Raw genomic sequence first — 12,325 nt, 5'->3', positions numbered from 1 at the left:
ATGTCTCCTGAATCAAGAACAACATGTAATCTGGACTTGTGCATCTGAAAGCCTAGTTTTTAGTTTCTGTGTCTGTATCGTTCTTTGTGTTGTTGTATTGAAAAAAAATGCAAGCAGGTCAGTCAAAGAAGGAAGTGGTTACTGTACCGTAGATTTTAAAGGCGTAAATGGCCTTCAGCTCTCGGGGAGCCATTTCACTCAGCACCGAGAACATGTCCACAAAGTCATTGAAGCTCAGGTTCCCCTCACCATCCTCCGAAAAGGTCTTCACTATTTGTTCTTTGAATGGATTCTCCTGCGAAAACAGACAGCCTTGTTTTTACACAAAATCACTTCACCTCGTCTCCCTCATTATGGTACTCCTCAGATTATTCATTCACAAAGGGTTAACCTCTCATTAGCATACTTCTCACAGTACGCTAACAGAGTGTCATAGAGTCATAGGGGGCTAAATTCGGTTAATTTGCACCTCTAGATAGCGCCCTAAGAGGGCTCTAACAGGGCGCAAATCAACTAGCGCCTGGGCACGGTGCCGCTAACGCCTCCCACAAAATTCAGCGGGAGGTTAACGGCGGCGCTAACCGTTAGCGCAGCGCTGTGCTGCCGGTGATGACGTCCCGTTTGCACCCCGGCTGTAACATTGGGTGGCGCCCCCCGACTTATCGCTGGACACTATTGGGGGGGATTTTAACTCAGGTGCGGGATGCTGTCGTGTTATCCGAATATCCTGTTTCCCACATGAATCTAAATGGATGTGGGAGATTGATGCAATTTTAACTTAAGTGGCCAATTGATTTCCAATGTGTGGGAAGCCTTTGCAAAGGGGTTTTTCATGACTGAAAGTCCCCTCCGATGACGTCATCATTGCTGCTGCATTTAAGGTCCACAGCAAGCCTTGCTTCTTCTGCAGACTGCCAAGCTTCTTGACTGTGCAGTGTGAGGGAGCTGCAGGAAAAATGACAAGCGGGAGGGCAAGATCAGCTCCTCGCTTTGACGAGGCGGCACTGCAGGCATTAGTCGATGGGGCTAGGGCCAACAGGGAGGTGCTCTTCCGTTCATCAGGGAGGAAGAGGCCTCCCACTCAGACCAAGGCAGTGTGGATGCAGATGGCTGAGAAGGTCAACTCCTTGGGAGTCACCCGCAGAACCTGGATACAGTGCAGGAAAAGATTTCATAACCTTCAGCGCACTGCAAAATTGAGTATGACTTTCCCATCACCCTCAATCTGATCCCCATTGCCTCTCTTCACCAGCACTCAGCTTTAGCAATCTCTTCCTCCACATCCCACTTGACACTGACATCCATGCACCCTTACCCATTCCCTCTCCTCTCTATGCTCACATTCACATAACTATTCCACCATGCAGCCCTCACACTCCCTATCACTCTGATGCTTTGAACACAACTGATAACACACAGGGAGGGCCCTTGGTCTTGCAACCTCACTCCATCTTTGTCTCCTTCTAAGTATCTATGCTATGCAATCTCTGCACTCACTCCTTCATTCTCACTCAACCTCCACTTGTCTCCCTCATTGCAGGAAAAGAGAGCTCGCAACAAAAGAGTGAGAGCCAGGACAGGAGGAGGGACAGCCTCAATAGCCCACCTGACCGCCTGGGAGGAGGTCATCCTGGAAATCATGGGCATTGGGGATGATTCGCGCGTGGGGGATGGACAGATGGGTGCAATACAACAAGCTGGTGACAGAAAAGTTTCCCATCTCTCTCTTTGACATTGCATGAGTCGCTGATAATGATTGTGAAGCTGTAACAGATGCACTTATGAGCACCTGCAAAAGCTATGTGCATGTGGGAGAGCAGCAGCGCGACCGGCGGCACTTAAAACCGGCGGGTTCAGCAGAGGCGAGGTCAGAGAGCTTGGACCTGTGGGAGAGCAGCAGCGCGACCGGCGGCACTTAAAACCGGCGGGTTCAGCAGAGGCGGGACCAAATCAACAGCAGAGGAGAGAGGTAAAAAGTAATCAGAGTGTGACGTCACCAGGGAGCAGGTAAGTGATTGGTTGGTGAGTATTTCTCTTTTTTAAACTTAAACTCTGTAGTTTATAGTTACTAGGGTCTTTTCTGGTGTAGCAGGGACAGTTGGTAGACTATACAAGCGCCTTAGAGATATTTTTAATTGGTGATAGTAAATTAATTTAAATTAAGTAAAGGGAAGGTCATGCCAGGTGAGCCCAGCCCCGTGATATGCTCCTCTTGCTCTATGTGGGAATTCAGGGACACTGCCGGTGCCCCTGATGACCACGTGTGCCAGAGATGCATCCATCTGCAGCTACTAGCAAACCGCATTGAGGCGCTGGAGCTGCAGGTGGATGGGTTGTTGAGCATTCACGATGCTGAGAGGTTCGTGGATAACACGTTTAGTGAGTTGGTCACACCGCAGGGAAGGGCTGCACAGGAAGATAGGAAATGGGTGACCACCAGGAGGAGCAATAGAAGCAGGCAGGTAGTGCAGGAGACCCCTGTGACCATTCCCCTCTCAAACAGGTATGCCGCTTTGGATACTGTTGAGGGGGATGACTCACCAGGGGAAGGCAGCAGCAGCCAACTTCCTGGCACTGGGGGTGCTCCTGCTGCCCAGGAAGGGGGGAAAAAGAGTGGGAGAGCAATAGTGGTAGGGGATTCTATAGTAAGGGGAACAGATAGGCGTTTCTGTGGCTGTAGACGTGAATCCAGGATGGTTTGTTGCCTCCCTGGTGCCAGGGTCAAGGATATCACTGAGCGGCTGCAGGGCATTCTGGAGGGGGAGGGTGAACAGCCAGAGGTCGTGGTCCACATTGGTACCAACGACATAGGTAAAAAGAGGGATGAGGTCCTGCAGCAAGAATTTAGGGAGCTAGGTGAAGGATTAAAGAGCAGGACCTCAAAGGTTGTAATCTCTGGATTACTCCCGGTGCCACGTGCTAGTGAGTATAGGAATGGGAAGATAGAACAGATGAATGCGTGGCTAAAGGGATGGTGCAGGAGGCTTTAGTTTCCTGGATCACTGGGTCTGCTTCTGGGAAAGGTGGGACTTGTACAAGTCGGACGGTTTACACCTGAACCAGAGGGGAACCAATATCCTTGCGGGGAGGTTTGCTAGCACTGCTGGGGGGGGTTTAAACTAACTTGGCAGGGGGATGGGGTACAGAGTGGAGCTATAGCAGGAGGTGATTTACAGCCAAATACAGAGAAAAAAACAAGGCAGAGCAAATATGCGAAGGCAAAAGGGAATATGGCAGGGCTGGAAGGCATTTATTTTAATGCAAGGTGTCTTGCAAATAAGGTGGACGAACTGAAGTTGTTGTTGAACACATGGGAGTACGATATTGTTGCTATCACGGAGACATGGTTGAGGGAGGGTCAGGACTGGCAGCTCAATATTCCGGGGTATAGAATCTTCAGGCGAGACAGAGGGGGGTGTAAAAGGGGAGGGGGTGTTGCAATATTAATTAAGGAGTCAATTACTGCTGTAAGGAGGGATGATATATTAGCGGGTTCCTCTAATGAGGCCATATGGGTAGAACTTAAAAACAAAAAGGGGGCAAGCACTTTGCTGGGAGTGTACTATAGGCCCCCAAACAGTCAGGGGGAGATAGAGGAACAGATATGTAGGCAAATCTCAGAAAAGTGCGAAAATAATAGGGTAATAATAGTGGGGGATTTCAACTTCCCCAATATAAATTGGGATAGTCAGAGTGTGAAAGGCTTAGAGGGTGCAGAATTCTTAAAGTGCATCCAGGAGAGCTTTTTGAGCCAACATGTAGAAAGTCCTACAAGAGAGGGGGCGATACTGGACCTAATTCTGGGGAATGTAGCCGGGCAAGTGGTGGAAGTGTCAGTAGGAGAGCATTTTGGCGATAGTGACCATAATTCGGTGAGATTTAAGGTGGTCATGGAAAAAGACAAAGACGGCCCGGAAATAAGGGTTCTAAATTGGGGGAAGGCCGATTTTAATATGATAAAGCAGGATCTGGCCAAAGTGGACTGGGAGCAGCTACTTATAGGAAAATCCACATCAAGACAGTGGGAGACTTTCAGAAGGGAAATAGAGAGAGTACAACGCCAACATGTTCCTGTAAAGGTCAAGGGTGGGACCAACAAGCAAAGGGAACCTTGGATGACAAGGGATATACAAAAATGCATTAGAAATAAAAGGGGGGCTTTTGGCAGTTACAAAAGACTAAAGACGGAAGAAGCCCTAGAGGAGTATAAAAAGTGCAGGGGCATACTTAAAAAAGAAATTAGGAGGGCGAGGAGGGGCCATGAAATAACACTGGCGAGTAAAATAAAAGGAAAATCCTAAGATGTTTTATAAGTATATTAAGGGCAAGAGGATAACCAGGGAAAGGGTAGGGCCCATTAGGGACCAAAGTGGCAATCTGTGTGTAGAGCCAGATGATGTAGGCGGGGTTTTAAATGAATTTTTTTCATCTGTGTTCACTATGGAGAGAGACGATGCAGACATAGAAATCGGGCAAGGGGACTGTGACATACTTGAACATATTAGCATCGAGAGGGAGGAGGTGCTAGCGGTTTTAGCAGGCCAAAAAGTGGATAAATCCCCAGGCCCGGACGAGATGTATCCCAGGCTGCTGTGGGAGGCAAAGGAGGAGATTGCAGGGGCTCTGACACAAATTTTCAGAACCTCTCTGGCCACAGGGGATGTACCAGAGGACTGGAGAACAGCTAATGTAGTACCACTATACAAGAAGGGTAGCAGGGATAAACCAGGGAATTACAGGCCAGTGAGCCTAACATCTGTGGTAGGGAAATTATTGGAAAAAATTCTGAGGGACAAAATTAGTCTCCACTTGGAGAGGCAAGGATTAATCGGGGATAGTCAGCATGGCTTTGTCAAGGGTAAATCATGTCTGACAAATCTGATTGAATTTTTCGAGGGGGTGACTAGGGGAGTGGATGAGGGAAATGCTGTGGATGTGGTTTACATGGACTTCAGTAAAGCTTTTGACAAAGTCCCGCATAGGAGACTGGTCAAGAAGGTAAGAGCCCATGGGATCCAGGGTGCCATGGCGCGTTGGATCCTAAACTGGCTGAGTGGCAGGAGGCAGAGGGTGATGGTCGAAGGATGCTTTTGTGACTGGAAGCCTGTGTCCAGTGGGGTACCTCAGGGATCGGTGCTGGGTCCTTTGTTGTTTGTGATCTACATAAATGATTTGGATGAGAATGTAAAAGGTATGATCAGTAAGTTCGCAGATGACACGAAAATTGGTGGGGTGGTAAATTGCGAGGAGGAAAGCCTCAGGCTACAGGACGATATAAACGGGTTGGTCAGATGGGCGGAAAAGTGGCAAATGGAATTTAACCCTGAAAAGTGCGAGGTGATGCATTTTGGACGGACAAATAAGGCAAGGGAATACACAATGAGTGGTAGGACCCTAGGAAGTACAGAGGGTCAGAGGGACCTTGGTGTACATGTACATAGATCTCTGAAGGCAGCGGAACAGGTAGATAAGGTGGTTAAAAAGGCATATGGGATACTTGCCTTCATTAGCCGAGGCATAGAATATAAGAGCAGGGAGGTTATGATGGAGCTGTACAAAATGCTGGTGAGGCCACAGCTGGAGTACTGTGTGCAGTTCTGGTCGCTACACTATAGGAAGGATGTGATTGCTTTGGAGAGGGTGCAGAGAAGATTCACCAGGATGTTACCTGGGATGGAGCGCCTCAGCTATGAAGAAAGACTAAACAGGCTGGGGTTGTTTTCCTTGGAGCAAAGAAGGCTGAGGGGGGACCTGATTGAGGTGTACAAAATGATGAGGGGCATAGATAGGGTAGATAAAGAGGAACTTTTCCCCTTAGTAGGGGGGTCAATAACAAGGGGGCATAGACTCAGGGTAAGGGGCAGGAGATTTAGAGGGGATTTGAGGAGGAACTTTTTCACCCAGAGGGTGGTTGGAATCTGGAACTCACTGCCTGAAAGGGTGGTAGAGGCAGGAACCCTCACAACATTCAAGAAGCATTTGGATGAGCACTTGAAATGCCATTGCATACAAGGCTATGGACCAAATGCTGGAAAATGGGATTAGACAGGACAGGGGTGGATGGGCGGCGCGGACACGATGGGCCGAAGGGCCTCTTTCTGTGCTGTAAAACTCTATGACTCTATGACATGTAGCCTTTGCATCACATCTCTGACTCTTTCCTTTACTCCCCCACAGGACCATCACAAGCACCCATCCCCCCTAGCCAGGAAGAAGAGGCTGAGCAGCCAGGCTCCTCAGAGGAAGCTGCAACCTCTGAGGGCACAGCATCAGCAGAATTCAGTGCACCCAGCACCAGCGCAGACACTCGCACCTCGGTGGGACCTTCGGGACATAGAGTAATGTTGTCACCTGGTGTATCACAGCTCACAAGTGAGCATCAGCAGATTGTGGAGACAGGGACAGTAGTGGAGAGTCCTAGTCAGAGGGTGCAGGACTTTGCCAGCTCGGCTCAGCAGCATGTCGACCCTCTGCCTCTGGGCCCATCCATAAGATCAGAGGTGATGGAACTCCAGGCACAGATGGAGGAGTCTCTGGCAGGTTTTGTCTCTAGGGTCGCTGCGAGTGTGGAGCGAATGGAGGAGTCCATAGTGAACATGAGCAGAGCCTTTGTGGAGTCATTGGCGCATGAACGCATCACCACGGAAAGGATGGCTACCTACGTGGGAAGGATGGTTACCGTAGAGGAGAGGATGGCTACGGTAGAGGAGAGGATGGCTACGGCCATGGAGGAGCTTAGTCGCCAGGGTATGGAAAACATGGTCATTGTTCAGAATAGAATGACACCTCTTGAAGAGCGATGGGCATCTAGTGAACAGAGAAACCAGACCTTCATGGAAGTCCTTCTGAGTAGGACTGCCATTGCAGATACGGGTCCCCATGGCCCCGCTGATGTGCAGATAGGTGCTCTCCAGCCACTTGCAGGCGCTGAGGGGGACCTGACCCATGAGAGGGAGGTTGGTGGCAGACCTCAAGGAAGTGGGGGCTCCTCTCCAAGTGCTCACACTTCCATGCCACTGCAGAGCCCTCGGACAGAGCCCCACTGGAGTCCACACCCAAGTGAGATAGGCAGGAGCAGCAGACTGTTGACGAGCCCTCACAGGCTCGCCACCCCAGAGGACGCCCGCCAAAGGTGTTGAGACAGGAGCAGCAGCAAAGTGAGCAAGGGGCCTCCACACCTGCTGAAGTCGCAGGGGAGGCACCACGTAGGAGCACGCGTAAGAGGAAATTTCTGCACAAATAGTCACAAGGGTAGTCACTTGGGTGCAATTTTGAGTTTACTGCAAAAGTGCCATCACTTCGGTAATGTACATAAAATTTCTGATGGCAAATGGTGCAGTTGTATCGTCTGTCATTTCGCTAGTGGGACTTCCACATTGAGGGCTTAGGCATACTTGTAACTGTCAGTATGGTGGTCAGACTGCTAGGAATCCTCTGGTTCTTGGCCATTGTAAATGCTCTGGGAAGAAGCTGCGAGGCAAAAGTGTTTGTTTGGCTGGGCTAAGCAAATTTGGCCAGGATGAGTGCGTCCCTTGCATCCCGGGCAGCAATGTTGTCGCGCGCTGGCGCTCTTCACAGAATCACAGAATCACAGAAACCCCACAGTGCAGATAGAGGCCATTTCGGCCCATCGAGCCTGCACCGACACATATCCCACCCGATCCCCGTAACCCCTACACCAACACATATCCCACCCTATCCCCGTAACCCCACATATTTTAATCCCCCTAACACTAAGGGTCAATTTATCATAGCCAATCAACCTAACCCGCACATCTTTGGACTGTGGGAGGAAACTGGAGCACCCGGAGGAAACCCACGCAAACACGGGGAGAATGTGCAAACTCCACACAGACAGTCACCCGAGGCCGGATTCGAACCCGGGTCCCTGGCGCTGTGAGGCAACAGTGCTAACCACTATGCCACCGTGGTCTGTGCATCTTCAGGTGGGTGACTAGTAGCTTGCCGCTCCTGTTGATGCTCCTGCTGTTGGTGCTGCTGTTGTTCCTGGTTCTGCTGCTGCCGCAGTTGGTGCTGAAGCTCCTCTAATGCCCAGATGGGAAGGAAACAAATGGCTCCCATGCTTCTGGTATATGCCTCTGTTGAGGAAGTGCTGAGTGAAGGTGGTGAGAGGGGTTTCCCAGGAGGTCACACTGGAGGTGGGTGTGAGGCTCCAACCTTCCACAGGTGTGGTTAAGCCTTCTAAAAGTTGCCCCAGACCTGAGACCACTAAGTCCTGCCACCTGCAAATCATGGCTGATCAAATCTCCTCTTTAATGGTTGACCTGCAGTTGATAGTCAGCAATCCAATAGTGCTCCCGCCAGGTTTCACATTCGTGATTCCCACCAGGCGTGTTTTATGTGGGAAAAGAGTTAAATTTGCAAGTGCCTGTTAAAATAGGATTATAGAGGCCATTTAGTGGTTATTAAGGATCTCGGGGTGCTACCTGGGAAAATCGGCCACGGGGGCGCTAACATTTTCTGGGTGCTAAAATTAACGCCCCGGCGAAGGTAGCGCCCCAAAGGGGGCACTACCCAATTTTTATCCCATAGAGTCATAACAGCACAGAGGGAGGCCATTTGGCCCACCGAGTCCGTGCCGGCTCTCTGTGGAGCAATCCAGTCAGTCCCATTCCCCCGCTCTCTCCCCGTAGCCCTGCAAGTTTATTTCCCTCAAGTGCCTATCCAGTCTCCCCTTGAAAACATTGAGTGTCTCCGCTTCCACCACTTCCGTCGGTAGTGAATTCCAGGTCATCACCACTCACTGCTCCTCACATCCCCCCTGTATCTCTTGCCCAAAACCTTAAATCTGAATTTAAAAAAAAACTTAAATCTGTGTCCCCTAGTCTCTGTACCATCAACTAGTGGGAACAGCCTTTCCCCGTCTAGCCTATCCAAACCTGTCATAATCTTGTACACCTCTATCAAATCACCCCTCAACCTCCTTTGCTCTAATGAAAACAAATCCAGCTTCTCCAGCCTGTCCTTGTAGCTAAGGTCCCGCATCCCTGGAACCATTCTGGTAATTCTCCTCTGCACCCTCTCAGGGGCCTTCACATCCTTCCTAAAGTGGTGACCAGAACTGAACGCAATACTCCAGTTGTGGCCTAACCAACGCTTTATAAATGTTTAGCATAACTTCTCTACTTTTGTACTCAATACCTCTATTTATGAAGCCCAAGATTCCATATGCTTTGTTAACCACTCTCTCAATATGTCCTGCCACCTTCAGGGACCTATGCATATTAACTCCCAGGTCCCTCTGTCCCTGCACAATCTTTAAAACTGTGCCATTAAGTGTATATTGCCTCTCCCTGTTCCTTCTGCCAAAATGCATCACCTCACACTTCTCTGTATTAAATTCCATCTGCCACTTGTCTGCCCACTCTGCTAGCCTTTCTATGTCCTGCTGCAGTCAATTGGTATCATCGTCACTGTTTGCCACACCCCCAAGTTTGGTGTCATCGGCAAATTTAGAAATTCTACTCTGTATTCCAATATCCAGGTCATTTTATATATATCAAAAAAAGCAGTGACCCCAGCACTGACCCTTGGGGAACACCACTGTCTATCATCCTCCAGTCTGAAAAACAGCCATTTACCACAACTCGCTGTTTTCTGTCCTTAAGCCAATTCCTTATCCAAGCTGCCACTGTCCCACCTATTCTGTAGCCTCAATTTTGTTAACCAGCCTTCTATGTGGTACTTTGTCAAACGCCTTCCGAACATCCATGTAGACAACATCCACTGCGTTCCCTTCATCAATCCTCCCTGTTACTTCATCAAAAAATTCAATTAGTCAAACACGATCTGCCTTTTACAAATCCGTGTTGGCTCTCCTTAATTAGCTTAAACCTCTCCAAATGCCCATTAATTTTTCCTTGATTATTGTTTCTAAAACTTTACCCACCACTGATGTTAAACTGACTGGCCTGTAGTTACTAGGATTGTCCTTACACCCTTTCTTGAACAATGGTGTCACATTTGCCACTTTCCAATCCTCAGGCACCTCCCCCGCATCTAGGGAAGATTGGAAAATTATGGCAAGCCCTTCCGCTATCTCCTCCCCCAATTCCCTTAGCAACCTGGGATGCAAGCCATCTGGACCAGGCGACTTGTCCACTCTAACCATACCCAGCCTTTCCAGTACATCCTGTCCATCAATTTTCACCCCTTCCATTTCTTCTACCTTTTCCACTTCTACTGATATCTTGTCAGCATCCACCTCCTTAGTAAACACCGATACAAATACTCCGTTCAGTCCGTAAGGGGGACCCCGAGCTTCCGGTCGCCTGTCACTTTAATTCTCCGCCCCATTCCCACTCAGACCTCACCGTCCTCGGCCTCTTGCATTGTTCCACGGAAGCTCAGCGTAAGCTCGAGGAACAGCACCTCATCTTTCGATTAGGCACTTTACAGCCTTCTGGACTCAACATAGAGTTCAACAATTTCAGATCATAACCTCGGCCCCTATCACATATATTTATTTTTTATCCACACTTTTTGTTTGTGCCTTTTTTCTTCCCTCCCACATGGCAGCTGTCCTTCATTCTGCCAGCGCAATTCACACTTCATCGAGAGCCATCCCGTGTTCCTTAACCTGTCCCAGTACCACCTCCTCTCGCCTTGAATGTCTCTCAATGTCTCTTAATCTCTCCTGCTTTCTATCCTATCACTGACCTTCCCTCTTGTTCTTTCATCCCCTCCCCCTTTTCCCAGCCCCTAAACTTGCTTAAAAATCTGTTCCATTTCCTGCTTTTTTCCAGTTCTGACGAAGGGTCTTCGACCTGAAACGTTGACTCTGTTTCTCTCCTGAGTTTTTCCAGTGTTTTCTGCTGTTATTTCAAATTTCCAGCATCCACAGTATTTTGCTATTGTATTATGATACAAAGTACTCATTGAGTATTCTAGCCTTGCCCTGCGCCTCTAAGCATATATCACATTCTTTGTCCCTAATAGGCCTCACCCCACCTCTTACTACCTGCTTACTGTTTACATGCCGGTAGAAGATTTTTGGGTTCCCTTTTATGTTAACCACCATTCTACTCTCATATTCTCTCTTTGCCAATCTTATTTTCAACTTCACTTCCCCTCTCAACTTATTGTATTTGGTCTGGTTCTCCCTTGAAGAATTCACCTGACATGCATCATACACCCTCTTTTTTTGTTTCATCATCTTCTCTATCTCCCTCATCATCCAAGGAACCCTTGCTTTGGTTCCCTTACCCTTCCCTCTTGTTGGAATGTACCTAACCTGTACTTGCAACATCTCCACCTTAAAGATCACCCATTGTTCCATTACAGTTTTTCCTGTCAGTCTTTGGTTCCATTTTACCCTGGCTAGATCCTTTCCTTTCGCATCCCATTGAAGTTAGCCCTATTCCAGTTTAGAAGTTCCACTCTAGATTGTTCCTTGCTCCTCTCCATTGCTAATCTAAATCTTATGATACGATGATCACTTGTACCCAAGTGTTCTCCCACAGACACTTGGTCAACCTGGCCCACCTCATTCCCCAGCACCAGATCCAGCAATGCCTCCTTTCTAGTTGGGCCAAGAACATACTGGTCAAGGAAGTTCTCCTGAACATATTTCAGAAATTCCTCCCCCTCCTTTCCCTTTTCCCCAGCATTATCCCAATTGATATTTGGGTAATTAAAGTCCCCCAATATCACCACTCTATAGCTCTTGCATATCTCTGCGATTTCCCTGTAGATTTGCTCCTCTACCTCCCTCTCACTATTTGGAGGCCTGTAGAATACCGCCAGGGGCGTGATCATACCCTTTTTGCTCCTCAACTCTAACCAAATGGATTCTGTCCTTGGCCCCTCAAGAACATCCTCCCTTTCCAACACTACAATGTCTTCCTTAATCAGCACTGCCACCCCACCTCCCTTTTTTCCTTCCCTATCTTTTCTGGATACCTTGTACTCTTGAATATTAAGTGCCCAGTCCTCACTGTTTTTAAACCACGTTTCTGTTATTTCCACAACATCATATTGCCAGACGGCTAATTGTGCTTGTAGCTCACCAACCTTATTCACCACACTTTGTGCATTTACGTACATGCATTCTAAACCCATTTTTGAACTTTTCGTAGTCTTTCTTAGTCTGCTCCTATCTAATATGTTACTACTTCCATCTCTAGTACTACTTTCTTCTCTAGTACTATCCAACACTCTCACTCTTTTATGTACCTTATTCCTCTTTTTTAATGTCACTGGACCAGTAATCCAGATGCCTGGACTAAGGATCCAGAGACATGAGTTAAAATCCCACCACGGCAGCTGGGGAATTTAAATTCAATGAATTAAATAAATCTGGAAT

At 48.3% G+C, this 12,325-nt stretch overlaps 1 protein-coding gene across 1 annotated transcript in view; it reads right to left on the bottom strand.

Annotated features, from left to right (window-relative positions):
- The window catches only part of cib2 (calcium and integrin binding family member 2), a 126,533-nt gene that overhangs the window by 74,468 nt on the left and 39,740 nt on the right, over positions 1 to 12,325 (bottom strand). Inside the window, exon 2 of the mRNA XM_085972036.1 lies at positions 148 to 295. Within this exon, the coding sequence (XP_085828162.1) occupies positions 148 to 295 (148 nt within the window). The remainder of the gene's footprint in view (positions 1 to 147; positions 296 to 12,325) is intronic.

This window comes from Somniosus microcephalus, chromosome 32 (assembly GCF_052327205.1).
Source record: "Somniosus microcephalus isolate GS21.2 chromosome 32, FLI_Smic_1.0, whole genome shotgun sequence".
NCBI lineage: Eukaryota > Metazoa > Chordata > Chondrichthyes > Squaliformes > Somniosidae > Somniosus > Somniosus microcephalus.
The sequence above is the reverse complement of the archived record's forward strand: the minus strand, read 5'-3'. Positions and strand labels throughout refer to the sequence as shown.